General features: G+C 46.4%; 6 protein-coding genes across 7 annotated transcripts; 5 read left to right on the top strand and 1 right to left on the bottom strand.

Annotated features, from left to right (window-relative positions):
• Positions 1-373: 373 nt before the first annotated feature.
• Positions 374-2,420, top strand: LOC6616481 (GDP-Man:Man(3)GlcNAc(2)-PP-Dol alpha-1,2-mannosyltransferase). Its single transcript, XM_002040806.2, has 5 exons — positions 374-482; positions 536-728; positions 1,037-1,495; positions 1,556-2,229; positions 2,287-2,420. The coding sequence occupies exons 1-5, from the start codon at positions 469-471 to the stop codon at positions 2,366-2,368; spliced, it is 1,422 nt and encodes a 473-aa protein (XP_002040842.1). The 5' UTR covers positions 374-468; the 3' UTR covers positions 2,369-2,420.
• Positions 2,421-8,511, bottom strand: LOC6616482 (mediator of RNA polymerase II transcription subunit 1). Of its 2 annotated transcripts, none has more exons than XM_002040807.2 (4): positions 8,334-8,511; positions 6,988-8,268; positions 5,013-6,919; positions 2,421-4,029 (listed from the first exon to the last, which is right to left on the bottom strand). In XM_002040807.2, the coding sequence occupies exons 1-4, from the start codon at positions 8,365-8,367 to the stop codon at positions 2,821-2,823; spliced, it is 4,431 nt and encodes a 1,476-aa protein (XP_002040843.1). In that variant the 5' UTR covers positions 8,368-8,511; the 3' UTR covers positions 2,421-2,820. The 2 variants fall into 2 exon arrangements, with proteins under 2 accessions (XP_002040843.1, XP_032575948.1); XM_032720057.1 differs by having other exon boundaries at positions 3,709-4,024.
• Positions 8,512-9,249: 738 nt separating this feature from the next.
• LOC6616483 (ORM1-like protein) lies at positions 9,250-10,125 on the top strand. Its single transcript, XM_002040808.2, has 3 exons — positions 9,250-9,497; positions 9,554-9,705; positions 9,945-10,125. Exons 1-3 carry the CDS (start codon positions 9,321-9,323, stop codon positions 10,078-10,080), a joined length of 465 nt encoding a protein of 154 aa, XP_002040844.1. The 5' UTR covers positions 9,250-9,320; the 3' UTR covers positions 10,081-10,125.
• A 572-nt stretch (positions 10,126-10,697) lies between these two features.
• Positions 10,698-12,573, top strand: LOC6616484 (aldose 1-epimerase). The gene is made up of 2 exons (XM_002040809.2): positions 10,698-11,139; positions 11,745-12,573. The coding sequence occupies exons 1-2, from the start codon at positions 10,813-10,815 to the stop codon at positions 12,528-12,530; spliced, it is 1,113 nt and encodes a 370-aa protein (XP_002040845.1). The 5' UTR covers positions 10,698-10,812; the 3' UTR covers positions 12,531-12,573.
• A 382-nt stretch (positions 12,574-12,955) lies between these two features.
• LOC6616485 (aldose 1-epimerase) lies at positions 12,956-14,367 on the top strand. Its single transcript, XM_002040810.2, has one exon. The coding sequence runs from the start codon at positions 13,102-13,104 to the stop codon at positions 14,203-14,205; it is 1,104 nt and encodes a 367-aa protein (XP_002040846.1). The 5' UTR covers positions 12,956-13,101; the 3' UTR covers positions 14,206-14,367.
• A 318-nt stretch (positions 14,368-14,685) lies between these two features.
• On the top strand, positions 14,686-16,334 carry LOC6616486 (copper transport protein ATOX1). The gene is made up of 3 exons (XM_002040811.2): positions 14,686-14,873; positions 14,965-15,040; positions 15,777-16,334. Exons 1-3 carry the CDS (start codon positions 14,868-14,870, stop codon positions 15,908-15,910), a joined length of 216 nt encoding a protein of 71 aa, XP_002040847.1. The 5' UTR covers positions 14,686-14,867; the 3' UTR covers positions 15,911-16,334.
• The last annotated feature ends 768 nt before the right edge of the window (positions 16,335-17,102 follow it).

Below are 17,102 nucleotides of genomic sequence, written 5' to 3' on the forward strand. Positions count from 1 at the left end.
ACTCTAAAATGTACTAGCAGCTTTAGAAATTATGAAACAAGTAGAAATAATAATGAAAATGTTTAATTAAATTGATACGAATTTTCGAATACTCGGATTTCGAAACAACTTCCTAGTTATTTTACACGAAATAAGTGCTTATTCATTTAAGCTAGCCTGATTTGTAAAGTACCAATTCTCTTATTGTGTTACTAATAAATCATTGATAGTACTTACAATAAATTTTGTGTATGGTATATTTATTTTTCAATATTGTTTAAGTCAATAACTTTATATCATGTACTGTAAAACCTAATAAATTAAATTCGATATTCTTATCGATAAATATTACTTTTAAAATACTTTCCCAAATCGCAGATATCGGCTTTCATTGATGGAGTTGATACCACACTGCCATCCCTAATTCGAGATAATGCAGTATTGTCAATTTACGTGTAATAATAATGCATCGTTGAAGAACAGCCCATAATGTTTCTGTTTCTGTAAGAATAGTAACCCTTTTCCCGCCAGATATACTGACTCATGTTATCCGCAGTCTCTGGTTGTTGATATCGCTTGCGTTGGTGGCAGTACTCTCGTTCCTTTTCCTGAGACAATGGTTGCTTAGCCGGAAGAATAAGTTGCACACATCGTCGGAAAATGGCATCAACGTGGGCATTTTCCACCCGTATTGCAACGCAGGTGGCGGCGGTGAACGTGTATTGTGGTGTGCCGTGAGAGCACTACAGGTAACATTGGAAAAACAGCAAAACCTTCATGAATTCATACGTGTCTTGTTGTTGATCGATCACCAGCTGATATAATAGTTATCATTAGAATGAGTATAAGTACATACTGGCCAAAAACTAGAAGAATTAACATATAATGCATGGGAGTAGTTCCTCAGCAGGATGCTTTCTTTTCATTCTGTTCGACTTTGGATATCCTGTAAATTACATCTGAATACTATAGCTAGATAGCTCATTAATTTGATTAATTCGTATTGTATTTTCTAGCCACTATACTAATCTTTTAGATTTGATATTCTAATTAAAAGGAAAAGTACCAGAACGCCAAGGTGGTAATATACACAGGCGACATAGACGCCTCTCCCAATTCCATACTGCAAAAGGCGAAGAATGTCTTCAACATTGCCGTCGATAGTGACAATGTGAAGTTCGTCTTCCTGAAGCAACGCCACTGGATCGAGGCCAAGAACTATCCGCATTTCACTCTGCTGGGCCAGAGCATTGGATCGATGGTCCTAGGTCTGGAGGCACTCTGCAGGTTTCCGCCCGACATCTATATCGACACCATGGGTTACGCCTTTACGTATCCTCTGTTCCGCTACTTGGCCCAGTCCAAGGTGGGCTGCTATGTGCACTATCCGGTTATTAGCACCGATATGTTGAAGAGGGTTCAGCAGCGACAGATGTCTCACAACAACAAGAAGTACGTGGCGAGGAACCCCTTTCTCACCTGGACTAAGCTTGCCTACTACCGTGTCTTCTCAAGAGTGAGTGTTAAAATTCAAATGAGTCAATGCACAGCTGTATACCAAGTTACCCCATTTCAGATGTACAAGTGGGTTGGCTGTTGTGCTGAGACTATTATGGTAAACTCCTCATGGACCGAGAATCATATTCTGCAACTGTGGGATGTGCCCTTCAAAACCCACCGGGTTTACCCTCCGTGCGAGGTTAGCCACCTAAAGAGCCTTCAGCATACGGAAATGGGCGATGAATTCATCATTCTGTCTGTCGGACAGTTCCGCCCAGAGAAAGACCATCCCCTCCAGCTGCAAGCCATATATGAGCTCCGAACTCTCTTGTCCCAAGACGAGGCCCTTTGGAACCAAATTAAGTTGGTTATTGTGGGCTCCTGCCGAAATGAAGATGACTACGAGCGATTAAAAAACATGCAGGACTTGACAAAGCATCTGTCGCTCGAGAACAATGTGCAATTTAGTGTGAATGTCCCTTACGAAGACCTGCTTAAGTTGTATCAAACCGCCCGCATAGGCATCCACACTATGTGGAACGAACATTTCGGCATCGGAATCGTCGAGTCCATGGCTGCTGGCCTTATAATGGTGGCCCACAGGTCGGGGGGTCCATTGCTTGACATTGTCGAAACCTCCGCGGGAAGTCAGAACGGATTCCTGGCTACAGACGCCGTTGAATACGCAGAAACCATATTAAATATTATTGTTAACAACTCAGAAATGAATGGTATTCGAAGCGCAGCCAGGTAACTAGATAAACATTTATAGTTTGCACACTTTAATATATTTTGGTTCGCTTTCAGGGCCTCCGTGGAACGGTTTTCTGAGCAAGAGTTTGAAAAAAACTTTCTTCGAGCTGTTTCAACACTATTTACCAACACTTAAAAAATAATAGAATAGTCCGCCAGCAACCAAATAAATATGCAAAGCCCAACAATTTCCAACTGAATACATTTATTATACTCTACAACATATTTAGAGCGATGTTATCGTACATATCGCATCGCTTTCCTTAAGATTTACCTAATGAATTTTTAAAACATAAGGTGATTTCAGTTTGATCGCCTTCACAGAATCGGGAATAATCTCTGAGATTTTGTACCAAATTCGCCATCGTGTTGTAAAATTTTATTTATTTCCTTTGGAGTTTTAAATCATTTTTCTGCCGATAATGTTAAGAAATTGCCTAATATGATCCTTAATTCCTATGCATCATAAAACAAAATCATGTAACTAATGGCTTTAAACTAACTCATCTTAACTTAATCACTATGCTAGCTTTAAGAGAAAATCGCATAGAGCAACAGGAATATCTCATGACGGCTGTCTTCCTTCTGTCATTCGCCAGCCAGGCTAGCCAAAAGCTCCTCATCTATCCCATCCGCCGATGGCGTACCCGCCGTGCTGCTTAGGTTGAGCAGTCCTTCATTGCCAGAAGGCGGAGGAGGCACCGGCGGCTTCGCTTCCGGCTCCGTCAGTCCAGTAGAGCTGGCAGCAGGTCCTAATATCGAAGATGAGGTTCCAGCTGAAGCCGGTTCTGAACTGCCACTTGGCGTGCTGCGTCCACTGTTTGTGTTGCATCCGCTTCCTCTCTGCGATAACTTTGGGATCTGGAATTTGTTGTGCAGCCCCTTGATGAAGCCTTCCATGCTTGCTGCCATTGTCGGAGAAGCATATTGGAGGATGGTCATCATATCTGTGTGGTGATCGAATCGCGGCGGTGGTTGCGACATTGAGCCGCTAAGGGCCGGCGATACCGACCCCGAAGATCCACTGCCTCCTGCCGAAGTGGATCCTAACTTGCGCTGCCCGCTGCCTCCTGCACTGCTGCCGCTGGCCAGGGCTCCCATACTGGGACGCCGCCTGGGGGCATTGTGCTCTTGGAAGGAGTTAGTGCTGTTGCTTTTGGTCAGCGGAATTCCGCCACCTGCTCCCGACCCGCTGAGCTTGCTGCTGAGATTGCCCGATGAGTTTGCCTTCTGGAAGAAATGCTTGCTAGATGAAGCCGTAGCGGACGATACCGCTGCGGTGGCCTTCTTGGAAGCGGGTCCGCTGTTAACGCCCGGCTTGAGTCCGGTATGCTGCTTCTTCGTGGATCCGGTGGACCCAGCGAAGCTCGTGGCGCCGATGCTACTGCTTTTTGCTTTCGCTTGGAGTCCAGAGGAGGAACTAGAGCCGGAGCCGGAGCTCTTGCTGCTTCCCGTCTTGTTGATGGTCAGCTTGAGGCCCTCTTGGCTGCTGGGCTTCACCATGTATTCCGTGGAGGCTCCGGCCGGATTGCTGCTCCCGGCGGAGTCGTTGCTGCCCCCGCTGGTGGTTAAGCAGCTACTAGTTGGCGCTGCTCCCGGCTGTTGCTGCTGCTGCAGAATTGTTGCTGTTGCCAGTGTTGCTGCTGCCGCTGCTCCCGCTGTTTCCTGCCCCTGACCCACTACCGCCGAGACTGGAGACACCAATGACGCTGCCGAGCCCGCTGCTCCCGCTGCCACTGTTGTTGTTGGTGCCGGAATTGTTGGCGCTAAAGCTGCCGTCGACGTCATCAAACTAACCTGACAAAGTAAGCATGTGGTTGTGTGTGTGTTAGGGACCAAAGAAACCAAAAATAAACCAGAAAAGAAATTATAACAATCAAAAGGGGAACATCACGTTTAGCAAAAGAAAATATTGTGGGATTTCACAACCATGGGTCGTGTAGGACGGGAATACAGACAGGAAGAAAGAAGAATGGACCCCGTTAATAATTAGCTTAAAAGTTGAGTCGGATACAAAATATATTTCTTAGGACAAAATGTATGAGGCAAGCGCTTGTGCAGCTACTTTCAACGTTACTGTACACGCACATTAAGGACTAATTTTAAACGTAGTAAATATTTAAATAAGATCAAATTATTATCAAATTATAATACTCGTAGAGTCAAGATGCACTACTAATATACAGATAATCTACAGAAGTTCTTAACAAAGCTTAAAATTCATATGCATATACATTTTTATAAATCCACCAATAATATTGGCACTATAGACTTGGCGAACCAGCTTTTAGTACGCCATGGTTTTCTACAAGCCACATGCACGCCGAGCAACAATACAAATCAAACTAAATACATACGTTCTCAATGCAGAAAAAGAGGTTTAAGCTTATGTTTTGGGGATACTGAGTGTTGGATAAGCCCCATTACCATACGAGTTTTGGAAAATAAAACGGATGCAGCAGTATATATGACAAATAATAGAATCATATGTATTTACAAAAATTAGAAAAGGCAAAACGAAACACTAACAAAAATAATAATCATAGTACTAAATGTAATCATTTTCAACTACAGCAGAGGTAGGCGAATTACAAATCGTTTTATAGCTAAGGTAAATACAGCATTTGCATTAGTTTAAAGATAGGTTCGCTCTGAGTTTGATTCTGCATTGGTTAGGAGAGGTGGCAGAGAGTCAACTACGTGTTAGGCTTCCAGTGGGAGATGCTGGGGGTGGGTTGGTGTGGTGTGGAGTGGAGCACTTATAATGAAAACGGACTTACCGCACCTCCCGCCATGCCCTTGCGCAGGGCACTCATCTCCAGTCCGGAGGCCCCCGCTCCTGCGCCAGCTCCAGCTCCCACCACCACTGCGGCTGCACCAGGCACTCCCGCTCCCGACGGGGCCGCATAGCTACCAAGTCCTCCGCCCGCCGCCAGATGCGAAAGACTGGCGACTGATTTCAGCTGCTGTTGTGAGGATTTCAGGGCAGCTACTGCAGCAGCCACACTAGCCGGTGAAATACCTCCGCCAGATGAGACACCTGCAGTTGCCGAGGATGTTGTGGAATTGGAACCGGATGCCGAAGAGGTTTTCTCCTTCTTTAAACTCTGGCTGCTGCTGATAGATCCGCTCGCGCTCGCTAATGGAGGGATTGGAGGTGGTGGCGGCGGTGCTCCAACGCTGGCAAATGACCTGACCAGGCCAGTAGCTCCGCCGGATCCCGAGGAGGCAGATGGTCCCGAAGATGTGCTCCCCACAGCTGACGAGGACTTATCGCCCTTGGGACTTAAGATGGTGGCGGCTGTAGCTGCACTCTTGAGCGTTGACATGCTCGGCTTTCCGGATGAGCCGTGTTTGGGTGAGTGTGTGCCAAACGGCGACTTCGGGCTGTTGGAGGCGGTGTTATGCTTGGGACTGCTATACACGGGCGAGTGCTTGGGGCTGGGACGGGCGGTCGGCACTCCGGCCATTAGACCCTGCCCAGCGCCACCAGCTTTGGGTGACGACGAGGGAGAGGAGAACTTGCGAACCACTCCACCAGTTGCGGAAGCATCTCCGCCACCTGCAGGCGAGTTTTGCCTAGAATAGATCTTCTCCGGCGGTCCCATTGGCGAATCGTCGCGCTTTTTCTTGCGCTTCTTTTCCTTCTGCGTATCTGAAGAGCCGCTGCTGGCTGAAGATGACATGGAGCTGCCAGAACCACTACCACCGGACGTAGACGAACTACTTGTGCTACTCTCGTGGGGACGCTTTGCGGCCACACCTACTCCAGCTGAAACAGAGGTGCTCTTTTTCGTTGAGTCCTTACTGGGATCCTTGCCCGTTATAGGGGTAATAGTTATAGTCGTGGGAGTGGCACTGGATGAGGCTTGAACACCTCCTCCGGCGACAGCCGCCTGGGCATTCAATGGAATAATTTCAATCCCACCCGTTCTCTGTACCTCAACGCCGGACACTCCCCCAGCTGACCCAGACTTTCCATCTCCTGGGATGGGGGTGATGCTGACGCAATGCTTCAAATTTGGAGTCTTGTCCTTCCAGATATTTTTGTACTTGTCAGCAATGTCATGGTCACTCGTCTTAGCGGAGCCGGATGAACCGGAGCTGCCGCTGACTGTGGTGCCACTGCTCGAACAAGCAGACTGTGGATCGGTTTCGCGCTTGAGATTGATCAGACCCGCTATGGCCGCTGCTGCCGAAGTAGAAGCGGCAAAAGCATCCGCTAGAGATCGCGACTTAGCATCCATTTTAAGGTTGTTAATGTTGGTGAAGCCACCTCCGGGAAGGCTTCCATCTGTAGGCGTCGTCGTATCCATTGCAAACTGGCTAAAGCTATTGCCTACTCCCGAGACTGGTCCACCACCACTCATGCCTCCACCTCCGATTGCTCCAGAACCAGCCCCAGGACCAATCGCGCCGTGCAGTTTGAATTCGTGCTCCTCATCCCAACACTTGAGCAACTTGTAGATGACCATCGGAATGGATACCACTTTGCGAACGGTTCGGGTCAACTTCTGGGACAGCAGCTCGTATTCATTGGTCAGACAGTAAACGCTACACGTGGGCTGACCGTCCTCAAGCAGAAAATCCACAGTGGCCAGCGACTCTTCGTACGGGTGCTGCAGCTCAACCGTGATTTGGTTAAATGAAACAGCGGTTACCTCCAGTATCACAGTGCTGTCCATATCTGGGACGAATGAGCATAGGAAAAATATTATTATCATAGGAATGGGGGAAGGGATGTACCGAACTCACCATTATACTGCTTCTGCTGCTCACGAACACAGCTTGCGAGCAGAGTGTAGAAGAGAGCTTGTTTCTTGAGGAACGCCACGATTCGCGGAACCTGGGCGGGTTCAGTGAAGGGCAGCGATGATACCAGGGTTCCCTGCAGTTTGCGGTTGTCGGTAAAGAAATAGCAGTGCGTCTCTTTAGGTAAATTCACATACAGACCGCGCTGTGTGTTCTTAATGGCCTGCTTCGATGCAGTTTGTACAATGAGATTAAGCACTGTGGTGGGAGGACTAGGGGGCGTGGCAACGGAGTCTAGCCCGGGCAGACCGAGAGCCTTTAGTGATTCCAGGCAAACAGGCATGGGTTTGTTCAGCCGCAGTACATACGTGGCCGGCATCAGCAGCGAGTTGTTCTGGTTGAGTTGGGCATAGGTGGGAACCTCCAAGCCCGTTTGGGAATCGCGGACCAAGGTCACCGTTGGCAAAGTCTGCAGTTTGTTGGCTGATGAGCCTTCCAGATTGATGGTGGCACTCAGTCCGTAGCTGCTTCGCATTACCTGGTCGATGGTGAAATCGCCGCTGGCCAGTTTTGGATCCCCTTCGGGAAGGTGGAGCGGCGGGCAGAAATAAGTCAGCTTCATGGGATGGCCACCGCGACGGGGCAGCACCAGACCCACCGATGAACTCGTCATGAGGGAGTAGCTGTCTCCGGAGTGACTTTGCAGGTGCAGTTGGTAGAGGCTCTGGATGTCGGTCTCCATGGCCTGAAGCGCCACAAACGCCTTCTTTTTCACCTTGGGCTCGGCATTCAGCTGGTAAATTGAGGACAGACCTTCGAGTTGCACCGTAAAGTCTGCAAAGTCGCCGGACTTGAGGCAGGCCACTAGCTCGCTGGACTGTTGCTCGATCTTGCACTCGTGGTGCACCTTGACGTCCGACAGACTGCCGGCGGCGTCCAGCAGGATCTCTACGTAGAACATGTCCGTGGATATGAAGAGCAGCTGCTGGTCCTCCATAAACTTAAGGCCAAGCTGGCGCGAGAGGCTCTCCAAACGCTCCACAAGGCCGTGGCGTGACGTGACCTTGATGTAGTGCTGCAACTTATCCAGCGCCGACTGCAGCGTGGCCTTGCACAGTGGGTCCAGAGGGTAGTGCTTCTCGATAAAGTACATACGCACCGACTTCTTGATCTCCTCATAGCTCTTTGGCTTGTTCCGGTACTTGGCCCGCAGCTTCTCCATCATGGTTTCCTGCTGGATCTGCTTGTTCTTTTCCTCGATGCTGGGAATGTGGCTACCAAAGCCTGTGCGGATTTGTGTCAGCGGGGCTTCGGACAACTTAGGTAGGGAGGTATATATTGGTACTCACCAGTCCCCGAGGACTTTGCATTGGATCCGCTCATATCTATGCGTTCTTGAGTAAACTGTATTCACTTAATGATGCTGTGTCATTTTTGACAATTGAAAAAGTTCTCGATCTAAATAGCTCAGAATCTTTTTTCTACGCCTTCATCATGCCAAAAAATTTTCAACGCCAAAACAACAAAATGGCTGATCCTTCACAGTGTCTGGTCACCCTATAATAAAATACTGAAATATAATACGGAACTATCATATTTCCACTAGGTCACAAGTTCCATTTGATATTCGATTTATGATTTATAGTGATTCAAAGTTTGTAACAAGATATATTTTTAGTATGAGCAGAATATAGGGGTAAACATAATGAAGGAATTAAGATTTATTTGTTATTTATTCCATACATCCCTTTGGTACTTTTACTTTCTATTTCTTATGAAGTAATTGTGCCTCATTTCTTACGCGATTTTTCTCTTAAGCTTTACTTTTAAGTTAAGAACAGATAAGCTCAAATATTTTCTAATTAAAGAATAAATTACATAAATTATCAACTGATGGCTCAATATTTATATTAATTTTTCAATGATTTCTGAAATTTTTTTTGGCATGAAGGTAAATTTTTGTTCTCTGTTCCAAGAAACCGAAAATGATTTTTGAATGAAACTAAGCCGGCGCCACTATAAACTAACATTTACAGTTGTGGTCCATCAATATCAATAAAAAAAACTTTAAGGTTTAATCAAATAAGTAAACAAATACAGCTTAGGATTAGGTTAAATTTGTAAGTACAATATTGATATATTTAATAGAAAACTACAAAAGCTTGAATTCAAATTTTATTAAACATTTTTAGTTTTTCAAATTTCTGTTTTCTCTTAAATAATTTGGTATATTATTGTCATATTGATATTTATATGCATGCGCGGTCACACTGTGCGTAAATGATAAATATTTGTTATTAAAGTGTTTCGGAACCAAAGGTTAACAATTCTACCCCATGACGTCCATTGCGGGAGGCCACGGCGAGGCGAATCCAAACAGCTCCTGGCTGAGTGCCCGGGGATTCTGGCTAGCATACCTCCTGGGCCTACTGTCGGTGCACCTGCTCTTCTTATCAGTGCCCTTCGTCAGCATTCCGTGGGCCTGGACGGCCACCAATCTGCTTCACAATGCAGTGAGTGGTCATGGCGTCGATGAGAAGTCAGTCTTTATCCTAATCCCTCTTCCCAGGCCCACCTGTACTTCCTGCACGTCATCAAGGGCGCTCCCTGGCTGAGCACGGAGAACGATCCCAGCCGGCGTTGGACGCACTGGGAACAGATCGATGACGGTGTACAGATGACCACAACCCGCAAATTCCTCACCGCTGTTCCCATTGTTCTGTAAGTGAATACGTTCTGTAAGTCAGCGAAAAGATAAAGTCACTAAGTATGTCATCCGGCAAATTTAGAGGGAAATATATTAAAAAAAATAATTAAACACTTAATGAAGATTTAAATTCTGAACTTATTTTAATGTCGGTAAATACTTCTTATGTACTGCAGTTAATTGAATTACTTTATATATAATGAATATATTGCTCAACATAGATATTCACATGAAATACTTGACTTTTTTATAGTTTCCTACTTACCTGCCTGTACACCCGAAACAACACGGAACACTTTATCGCAAACTTTATATCCCTGGTGGTCGTCACGCTTCCGAAGCTGCCGCAGTTCCACGGCGTGCGGCTGTTCAACATAAACAAGTACTAGCCCCTGTGACAACGGACTGCATTTATTTTGTTTAATGAAAATGTACATACAAACTTATAAAACTGGCACAGCCTCTTGCTCACAACTGTAAATATTGCTAAATAAAATATTTATCAAATTAAATAATTCTAAAAATCGCTTTTCGATTACCTTAGTGCATAAATAACGTTTGATCATGGAAACAGAAATCAACACAAAGAGATTTTATAACCCATTATGTCAGACGGAAATCTTCGTAGTGACGAAAAGCACAGTGAGTGTGATGCGTATGGAGGCTACTATATAGAGCCGAAAAATGGAAAATATGTAAGAAAATCCTGTTAACTGATTTTTTCTGTTACATATTCTTAAATATAATCATACAACAAAAATGGGTACCTCGTTGTCGAGACGCCTGAACAAAGAGCTCTTTTTGTTTTATGAGCTCTCGCGAAAGTCGCGCCCCTGAGGAACTATTCTAAATTCTAGTCAAGTGGCGATTACAGGGCGGCTTTATCTCTCATTATTGTGGGCGGTAAAATGCGGGGGATGGGCAATCGACTTCTGACAAGCTGATTGCCCGGTTTGACTTTGAGGGAGAAGCTCGCGACCCGAACGACTTTGGCTATTCATAATCACAATCAGAGGCGAACTCGCAGTAAACAGAGGTGTGCCGGATCGGAGTATGCCTGATACCCAGGCAGTTGCTGTCAGCCGTTTCAAGGGGAAGGAACGACACCGAGACGCGCCGAGATGTCAATTACCCTAGAGGAGGAGATCTTCGGCTTGGCCGTGAACCCGTTCACCAAGTCGCCGGAAATGGTGCGCCGATACACGCTCAAGAACTCCAAGGGCATGACCGTGTCGGTGATCCAACTGGGGGCCATCATCCAGAGCGTCTGCTTGCCGGACGCCTACAAGAAGGTGGATGACGTGTGCCTCGGCTTCGACGACATCGCCAGCTACTTGGCCAACAAGGGAGCCTATATCGGAGGGACCCTCGGACGAGTGGCCAACCGAGTGGCCAATGGCGAGTATACGTTTAACGACATGAAAGTCTCGGTGACAAAAAATATCCAGGTAAATATTTCCCAAGTGACCAAGTGATTTTTTTTTACTGTTTGAGATTAGCCTATTTGACTCTTGTTTAGGATAAGTTCAATACTTAGGCTTAGAAGTTTTTCGATTGGTATACCCGATACTTGTTCCGACCCCATAAAGTGGATTTGCAATCAAGGTCAATTGCCAAGTCGATCTGGCTTATTAGTTGAGATTAAGCATGCAGTTATAGTTAAGATTATAGATTATAGTGACGAATCCAAATACATACATACAAGTTTGTTTCAGACCGTTCATTTGTTTTGTCAATTTCCATCACTCAGGAAAATCGAGAACGAAAAAACCAAGATCGGTTATGCTCAACGTACTCGGTGCCATCAATCTTATGAGATTTGATTTGATTTCGACACGAAAACGATTTGTATGTTGATATTTTTCGACGCAAGCAGGGTATGAGAATTGTTCGATCTCGATCTTTAGATTTGAGATAAAAATTCATAAATCGAAATCCTTGAGAAGGGGGTTTTCTTTGAGTGATTGATATCTATAGGGAATTCATACAAATTTATAGTATTTCTAGTTTGAGCAAATAAAGAATATGAAATATAGGAATCGATCAATTTCAGGACAAATTCCAGCTGCACGGTGGCTTCATTGGATTCGATAGCGTCATATGGGAGGTGGTACAGAAGTCGGCCGAGGGAGTGATATTCCGGCACGTATCGCCCCACGGCCACGAGGGCTATCCGGGCAAGCTGACGTGCCTCATCACCTACCAGCTGGACAACGAGAATCGTTTGTGGGTCAGGTACGAGGCCACCACAGATCGCTCCACCATGGTCAACCTGTCGAGCCACGCCTACTTCAACCTGGCGGGACACGGATCCGGAGCGAAGGGTCTTTCCGAGCACACGGTGGAGATTGCGTCCGATCAGATCGTTGACACGGACGAGCTACAGATCCCCACGGGGAAGCTAGTCGACGTCAATGACACCGTCTTTGATCTCAGGCTGCCGGTTCTGATGCGCGACCGACTTATGCAGTTCGAGAATCGTCAGATCAAGGGCTACGACAACTGCTTCGTGGTCAACGGAGGACGTGTGCAAAAAAGTGTAGCCAAGGTGGCTAAGATCGTGCATCCGCCATCTTGCCGGGTACTGGAGGTTTGGACCGACCAGCCCGGCATGCAGTTCTACACCGCGAACAATCTGACCTCGATAGTGGGCAAAAATTGCACTAAGTATGAGAAGCACGGCTCCTTCTGCGTGGAGACGGAGAAGTTCCCCGATGCCATGAACCACCCGGAGTTCCCTTCGATCAGCCTCGAGCCGAACGAGAAGTATCGGCACGATGTCCTCTACTGGTTTAAGGTCGAGGAGTCCTGGAAGTGCTGTTGCAACAACGATCCATAAGCGTCGTCGTGATCTCTCGTTAATAAAGTCCAACCCCCAAGTACTTAATGTTTTGTTTAGCTACTCTTTTTTAAAATAAGTCGAATATCATTATATTAAAACAGCAGAATAAACGGGATAGTTGGGCGGGGCGCCCAGGGTCATCATACATACATATACATATATGGTCCACGCAATAATAGGCATATGTGCAACGCAAGACTCCTTTCCTGAGGATCAAGTGTTAAGTGTTGTGGCTAGAAGAAGGGGCGCTGCTTCCAACATCTGGAATCCCTAAGTTCCCGTGTTTACGGTTATATGAAATCGTTCATTGATCCTTAACTCTTCTGCGACTCGGTTAGTCTTCTTACTAACAAACGAAACTACGAACAGATTTCAGTTTGACTAACAGGCATTACTACGATTAAAAAAATGTAACGCTTAACGTTTCGAAACTCCCATCCCAGTGGGCTTTGATCTGAACATAAAGCGTTCGAGCCCTTTGAAATTCTCAAGCCCGTCGCCACAGTAAGGCAATACAAAATTTTAGTAATCCTCCTTTAGGTATTTGGCAAAAATCAGGAGATCCACGATGGTGCGAGTGATCGAAGACATGTTCGGCATCGCCGTCAACCCGATGACGCAGAAGACCGACCGTGTCCGGCGCTTCACTCTTGTCACAGAGCGCGGCATGTCGGTGTCGATTCTGACGATGGGTGCCATCATACAGTCCTTGAAGGTGCCCGACTTCAACGGCAAGCTGGAGGACGTGTGCCTGGGCTACGACGACGTGGCAGGGTACTACCGTAACCAGCAATACTTCTTTGGAGCCACCATTGGCCGGATGGCCAATCGTACAGCACACGGGCGCTTCAAGCTCTGCGGCAAGGAGGTCAGTGTGAGTCGAAACTTGCGGGATAGGCATCACCAGAACGGCGGGTTCGTGGGCTTCGACAGCGTCATATGGGACGTGGTGGGGGTGCACAAGGACGGTGTCACCCTGCAGCACATCTCGCCAGACGGGCACGAGGGCTATCCGGGCGAGCTGACCACCAACATCAACTTCTCACTCAACGAGACGGGCTGCTTCGGGATGCGTATCGAGGCGCGGACGAAGGCCACCACGGCGGTGAACATCTCGAACCACAGCTTCTTCAATTTGGCCGGACACGGCGCGGGTCGGGACTCGCTCTATCAACACATGCTGATGATCAAGGCCCAGAAGATAGTGGACGTAGACCAGGAGCTCCTGCCCACCGGGAAGCTTATGCGCGTGCGCACCACCCCGTACGACTTCTCCAGCCTGGTCAGTCTGGGCAAGCGGCTGAATCAGGTGTCCACCTGCCCGCTGGGCGGTTTTGACAACCATTTCTGCGTGGACATTCCTCCCAACCGGGTGCAATTGGTCGCCCGCGTGGTTCACCCATGCAGTGGACGGTTCATGGAGGTGCACACCAACCAGCCGGGCCTCCAGTTCAGCACGGCAAACCATCTGCCGAGCGAGGACAGCTCGGACATCCCCATCTCGGGCAAGGATGGGTCCAACTATGTCCGCCAGGGAGCCTTCACTCTGCAGACGCAGAAGTACCCGGACGCCATGAACCACTGTGACTTTCCCTCAGTCGTGCTCAATCCCGGCCAGCTTTACGATCACCAGGTGGTCTACCGTTTTGGCTCCTGTCCCAAGCGAGTGTAGCAACTTAGTTGATGCTCCCAAAATAGGCCGCTTAAATTCAATTGGCAGTGCAATCATTAGGGTTAGTGCTGGCTAAAGTGATATTAAAGTTTTTAATATCTTTCATTTCTTGACAATAAATTTGCTAGTTGGAAAGGAGGGCCAACGTTTAAAAACAATGCAATTCGCTTCTTAATTATAATTCTAGAGCAATTCGGGCTCGTACCTGATGCTGGTGCTCACCTACATTCCTGCAGTTTAGGCTCTCTGTGTAACCCCCTATCCAGTTCCCACGTAATGTACGGAATAAAGTTGTTTATTTGGCAAACCGACTGGTAGCAATGACCTTGCATTTGAATAAAGGCGCCAACTGGGCAGCACTGACAGCGCCATGTGGTTTGGGTCTCAGCTAGATCCGTTATCAAAGTGCTGCACCACAGTGCTATAAACTTTTGCTTTATTTAGGCGTAGTATGGATGTGATATATTTAAAGGGCAGATCCACTCGGTCACTCTGAACAGCCAAATATATAAAAACCAAGGAAATTCGCTGCAAAAACGAAGGGAGTTTCTGAGTGCCACGTTTGGAACTGAGAGTAACAGAGGAAAGCCGCCAAGCTGTTCAACCTACCGCAAGTCTACAAGCATACGACGGACTCCAGAAGTCACAGCAGCAGCAGCAGGATGACAGTGGGTTTCGCTGGCTGAGTCCAGTCCAAAATCGATTGGAAGAGCGTTTAAAATTCACATTCTGTACCAACCCATTTCCCGCTCTCCCCAGGTGCACGAATTCAAGGTGGAGATGACCTGCGGCGGATGTGCCAGTGCCGTGGAGCGAGTCCTGGGAAAACTGGGCGGTACGTAGCACTAGTGCCAGGTACTAAGCTAGTTAGTGTCTTATCGGTCGGAACGTACGTGTACATATGTATGAACCTGTGTGTGCAAAGGTGGTGAAGGGGGTTGAACTCATTTAATGCCATTGATTCCCGACACATGATACATATAAAAAGCACCAACTTGTTACATTTTCAATCAGAACATCCTGGATGATGGGATAGTGTGTTCGGTGGCTAATTAACAAAGCTCCCCTTAATCCCTCAAAATCAACAAAGTCTAATTTTGCCTACTCTACTAACCAATTATAAATAATATATTATTTCCTTTACAACTGGTAGATTGGAATAGATTTGCTTTAAGTCCAGATATTACTCTTAAGAAGCAAAATTATTCATCACTTTTGATACCAATATATACTTAAACATCTGTGAGAAGTGTCTGCAAATTCGGCCAATGCGCTTAAAAAGTAATAGTTGTAATTCATAAAGGAAAACATGTTTTCCTTTTCTCTTTACCCAAGCTCTAATTAATTAGTGCTCTTTAAAAAATGTTATTAGTACCTAAAAACTTGATTCAACTTAACAAAAAGTTGACTAAATTAGTTTGGAGATCACAGAACAAGCCTTAAACATAATAAATCACATAATGCATTGTTCGTTCAAGTGGTGGGAACAACTTAGCCTAGCACCTTATCAGTAGCGATTTGCCTTACTTTCGGCGCTCGTCGACTAAACCATGTGTTTTGCCATTCCGCAGATAAGGTCGAGAAAGTCAACATTAACCTGGAGGATCGGACGGTGAGCGTGACGTCGAACCTGTCGTCCGACGAGCTGATGGAGCAGCTGCGCAAGACCGGAAAGAGCACCACCTACGTCGGCGTGAAGAAATGAGATGAGTTCCTCAGCAAGTTTCAGAAGTACGGCAGGCTGAAACTTGAGGTCTAGGGTGTGGACTCCAGAGGATTGAGGGGTCTTCCACGTTGCCGCGCCGAAAGCATTCGATTTGGGTCGCTGTTCAGTGATATTCATGGGATACATACAAATTTTACTCTTAACCAAATCAAATATAGGAATCATATACAAATTTTACACTAGTATTTGCTCTTGCCCAAATTGTATGAAGCTCGTAGTTAACCAATTGAGGTGTTATTATATTATGCATTACTTATGCCTAGATGAAGAATTTCAAATTCAAATTTAACTAATCAAATCGTACAGCCAACTTTTTGCCTAAGTATGCAGGTGCCGTATTTAGGGGTACTCAAGTAAATCCAACGTACTTGCCAATAAATGATATACGCCAATTGCCCTCTTATGACTAATCGTAATATTACAAATTTTACCATTTTAAAAATCAAATATATACAAATACGTTTTAACCTTAAAAGCTGGCAACCTTGTCGTTTTTGGGAATGTGTTGTCCACTTTTACAATTTTCAGATCGACTTTGGAGCATCATGTAGTAATCTATTTTCCCGTTAGGGAAATGGTTTTCATTTCCAAAAATGTGGCATGGAAATTGTCTTATTGTCGTTCCTAATCCGAAAATCAGATGCGGGCTTGTGGTGTTCGACGTTCCAGCGAATCGGCGACAAACAGCCGGTTATTGCCTTATAACGATCGAAGGGGCAGCATGAACTTGTCATAAATCTCGGCTCGCGGGAACCCACACTTATCAAATTGAATATTTTTATATTCGGTTTTCCATGTTCTGCGTGTGTCTTTCTGTCCGTGATTTTTTGTGGGCCATGTTCGAGGCGTAACGACATTATCAATCAAATGCCACCTCGGCATTCAAAGAATGCAGCAGCACACAAAGAGCCCAGGCGACTGCACTAATTGAGCTCGGAGCTGGACGTTCGAAGCCTCATCTCGTTCCGGCTACCTGAGACTGCGGCTCAGTTGCGTTTCGAGTTGCGAGCAGAGTCTCCGTTGATTTATTCTCCGACAACAAAGAGCCTAGGGAGGGACGCTTCGCTGTCACAACACCAGTCACCTCCACATCTCATCCCATTCCATTCCATGCGGAGACACGTCCTTGCCTCTGACCGATTATAATCCCTCAAGTGTGGTCCGCTCGCTG

This window comes from Drosophila sechellia, chromosome 3L (assembly GCF_004382195.2).
Source record: "Drosophila sechellia strain sech25 chromosome 3L, ASM438219v1, whole genome shotgun sequence".
Lineage (NCBI taxonomy): Eukaryota > Metazoa > Arthropoda > Insecta > Diptera > Drosophilidae > Drosophila > Drosophila sechellia.

Bases quoted from the DNA above. Each gene is read 5' to 3' on its own strand.
- LOC6616482 (XM_002040807.2), bottom strand. From the start codon at position 8,367: ATGAGCGGATCCAATGCAAAGTCCTCGGGGACTG. The intron at 6,920-6,987 runs GTGAGTTCGGTA...CATTCGTCCCAG, and splicing joins GCAGCAGAAGCAGTATAATG to ATATGGACAGCACTGTGATA. The intron at 4,030-5,012 runs GTAAGTCCGTTT...TTACTTTGTCAG, and splicing joins AGGGCATGGCGGGAGGTGCG to GTTAGTTTGATGACGTCGAC.
- LOC6616481 (XM_002040806.2), top strand. The intron at 729-1,036 runs GTAACATTGGAA...TCTAATTAAAAG, and splicing joins GTGCCGTGAGAGCACTACAG to GAAAAGTACCAGAACGCCAA. The intron at 2,230-2,286 runs GTAACTAGATAA...GTTCGCTTTCAG, and splicing joins GGTATTCGAAGCGCAGCCAG to GGCCTCCGTGGAACGGTTTT.
- LOC6616486 (XM_002040811.2), top strand. The intron at 15,041-15,776 runs GTACGTAGCACT...GCCATTCCGCAG, and splicing joins AGTCCTGGGAAAACTGGGCG to ATAAGGTCGAGAAAGTCAAC.
- LOC6616483 (XM_002040808.2), top strand. From the start codon at position 9,321: ATGACGTCCATTGCGGGAGGCCACGGCGAGGCGAATCCAAACAGCTCC. The intron at 9,498-9,553 runs GTGAGTGGTCAT...CCCTCTTCCCAG, and splicing joins CCAATCTGCTTCACAATGCA to GCCCACCTGTACTTCCTGCA. The intron at 9,706-9,944 runs GTAAGTGAATAC...ACTTTTTTATAG, and splicing joins ACCGCTGTTCCCATTGTTCT to TTTCCTACTTACCTGCCTGT.
- LOC6616485 (XM_002040810.2), top strand. From the start codon at position 13,102: ATGGTGCGAGTGATCGAAGACATGTTCGGCATCGCCGTCAACCCGATG.
- LOC6616484 (XM_002040809.2), top strand. From the start codon at position 10,813: ATGTCAATTACCCTAGAGGAGGAGATCTTCGGCTTGGCCGTGAACCCG. The intron at 11,140-11,744 runs GTAAATATTTCC...GATCAATTTCAG, and splicing joins CGGTGACAAAAAATATCCAG to GACAAATTCCAGCTGCACGG.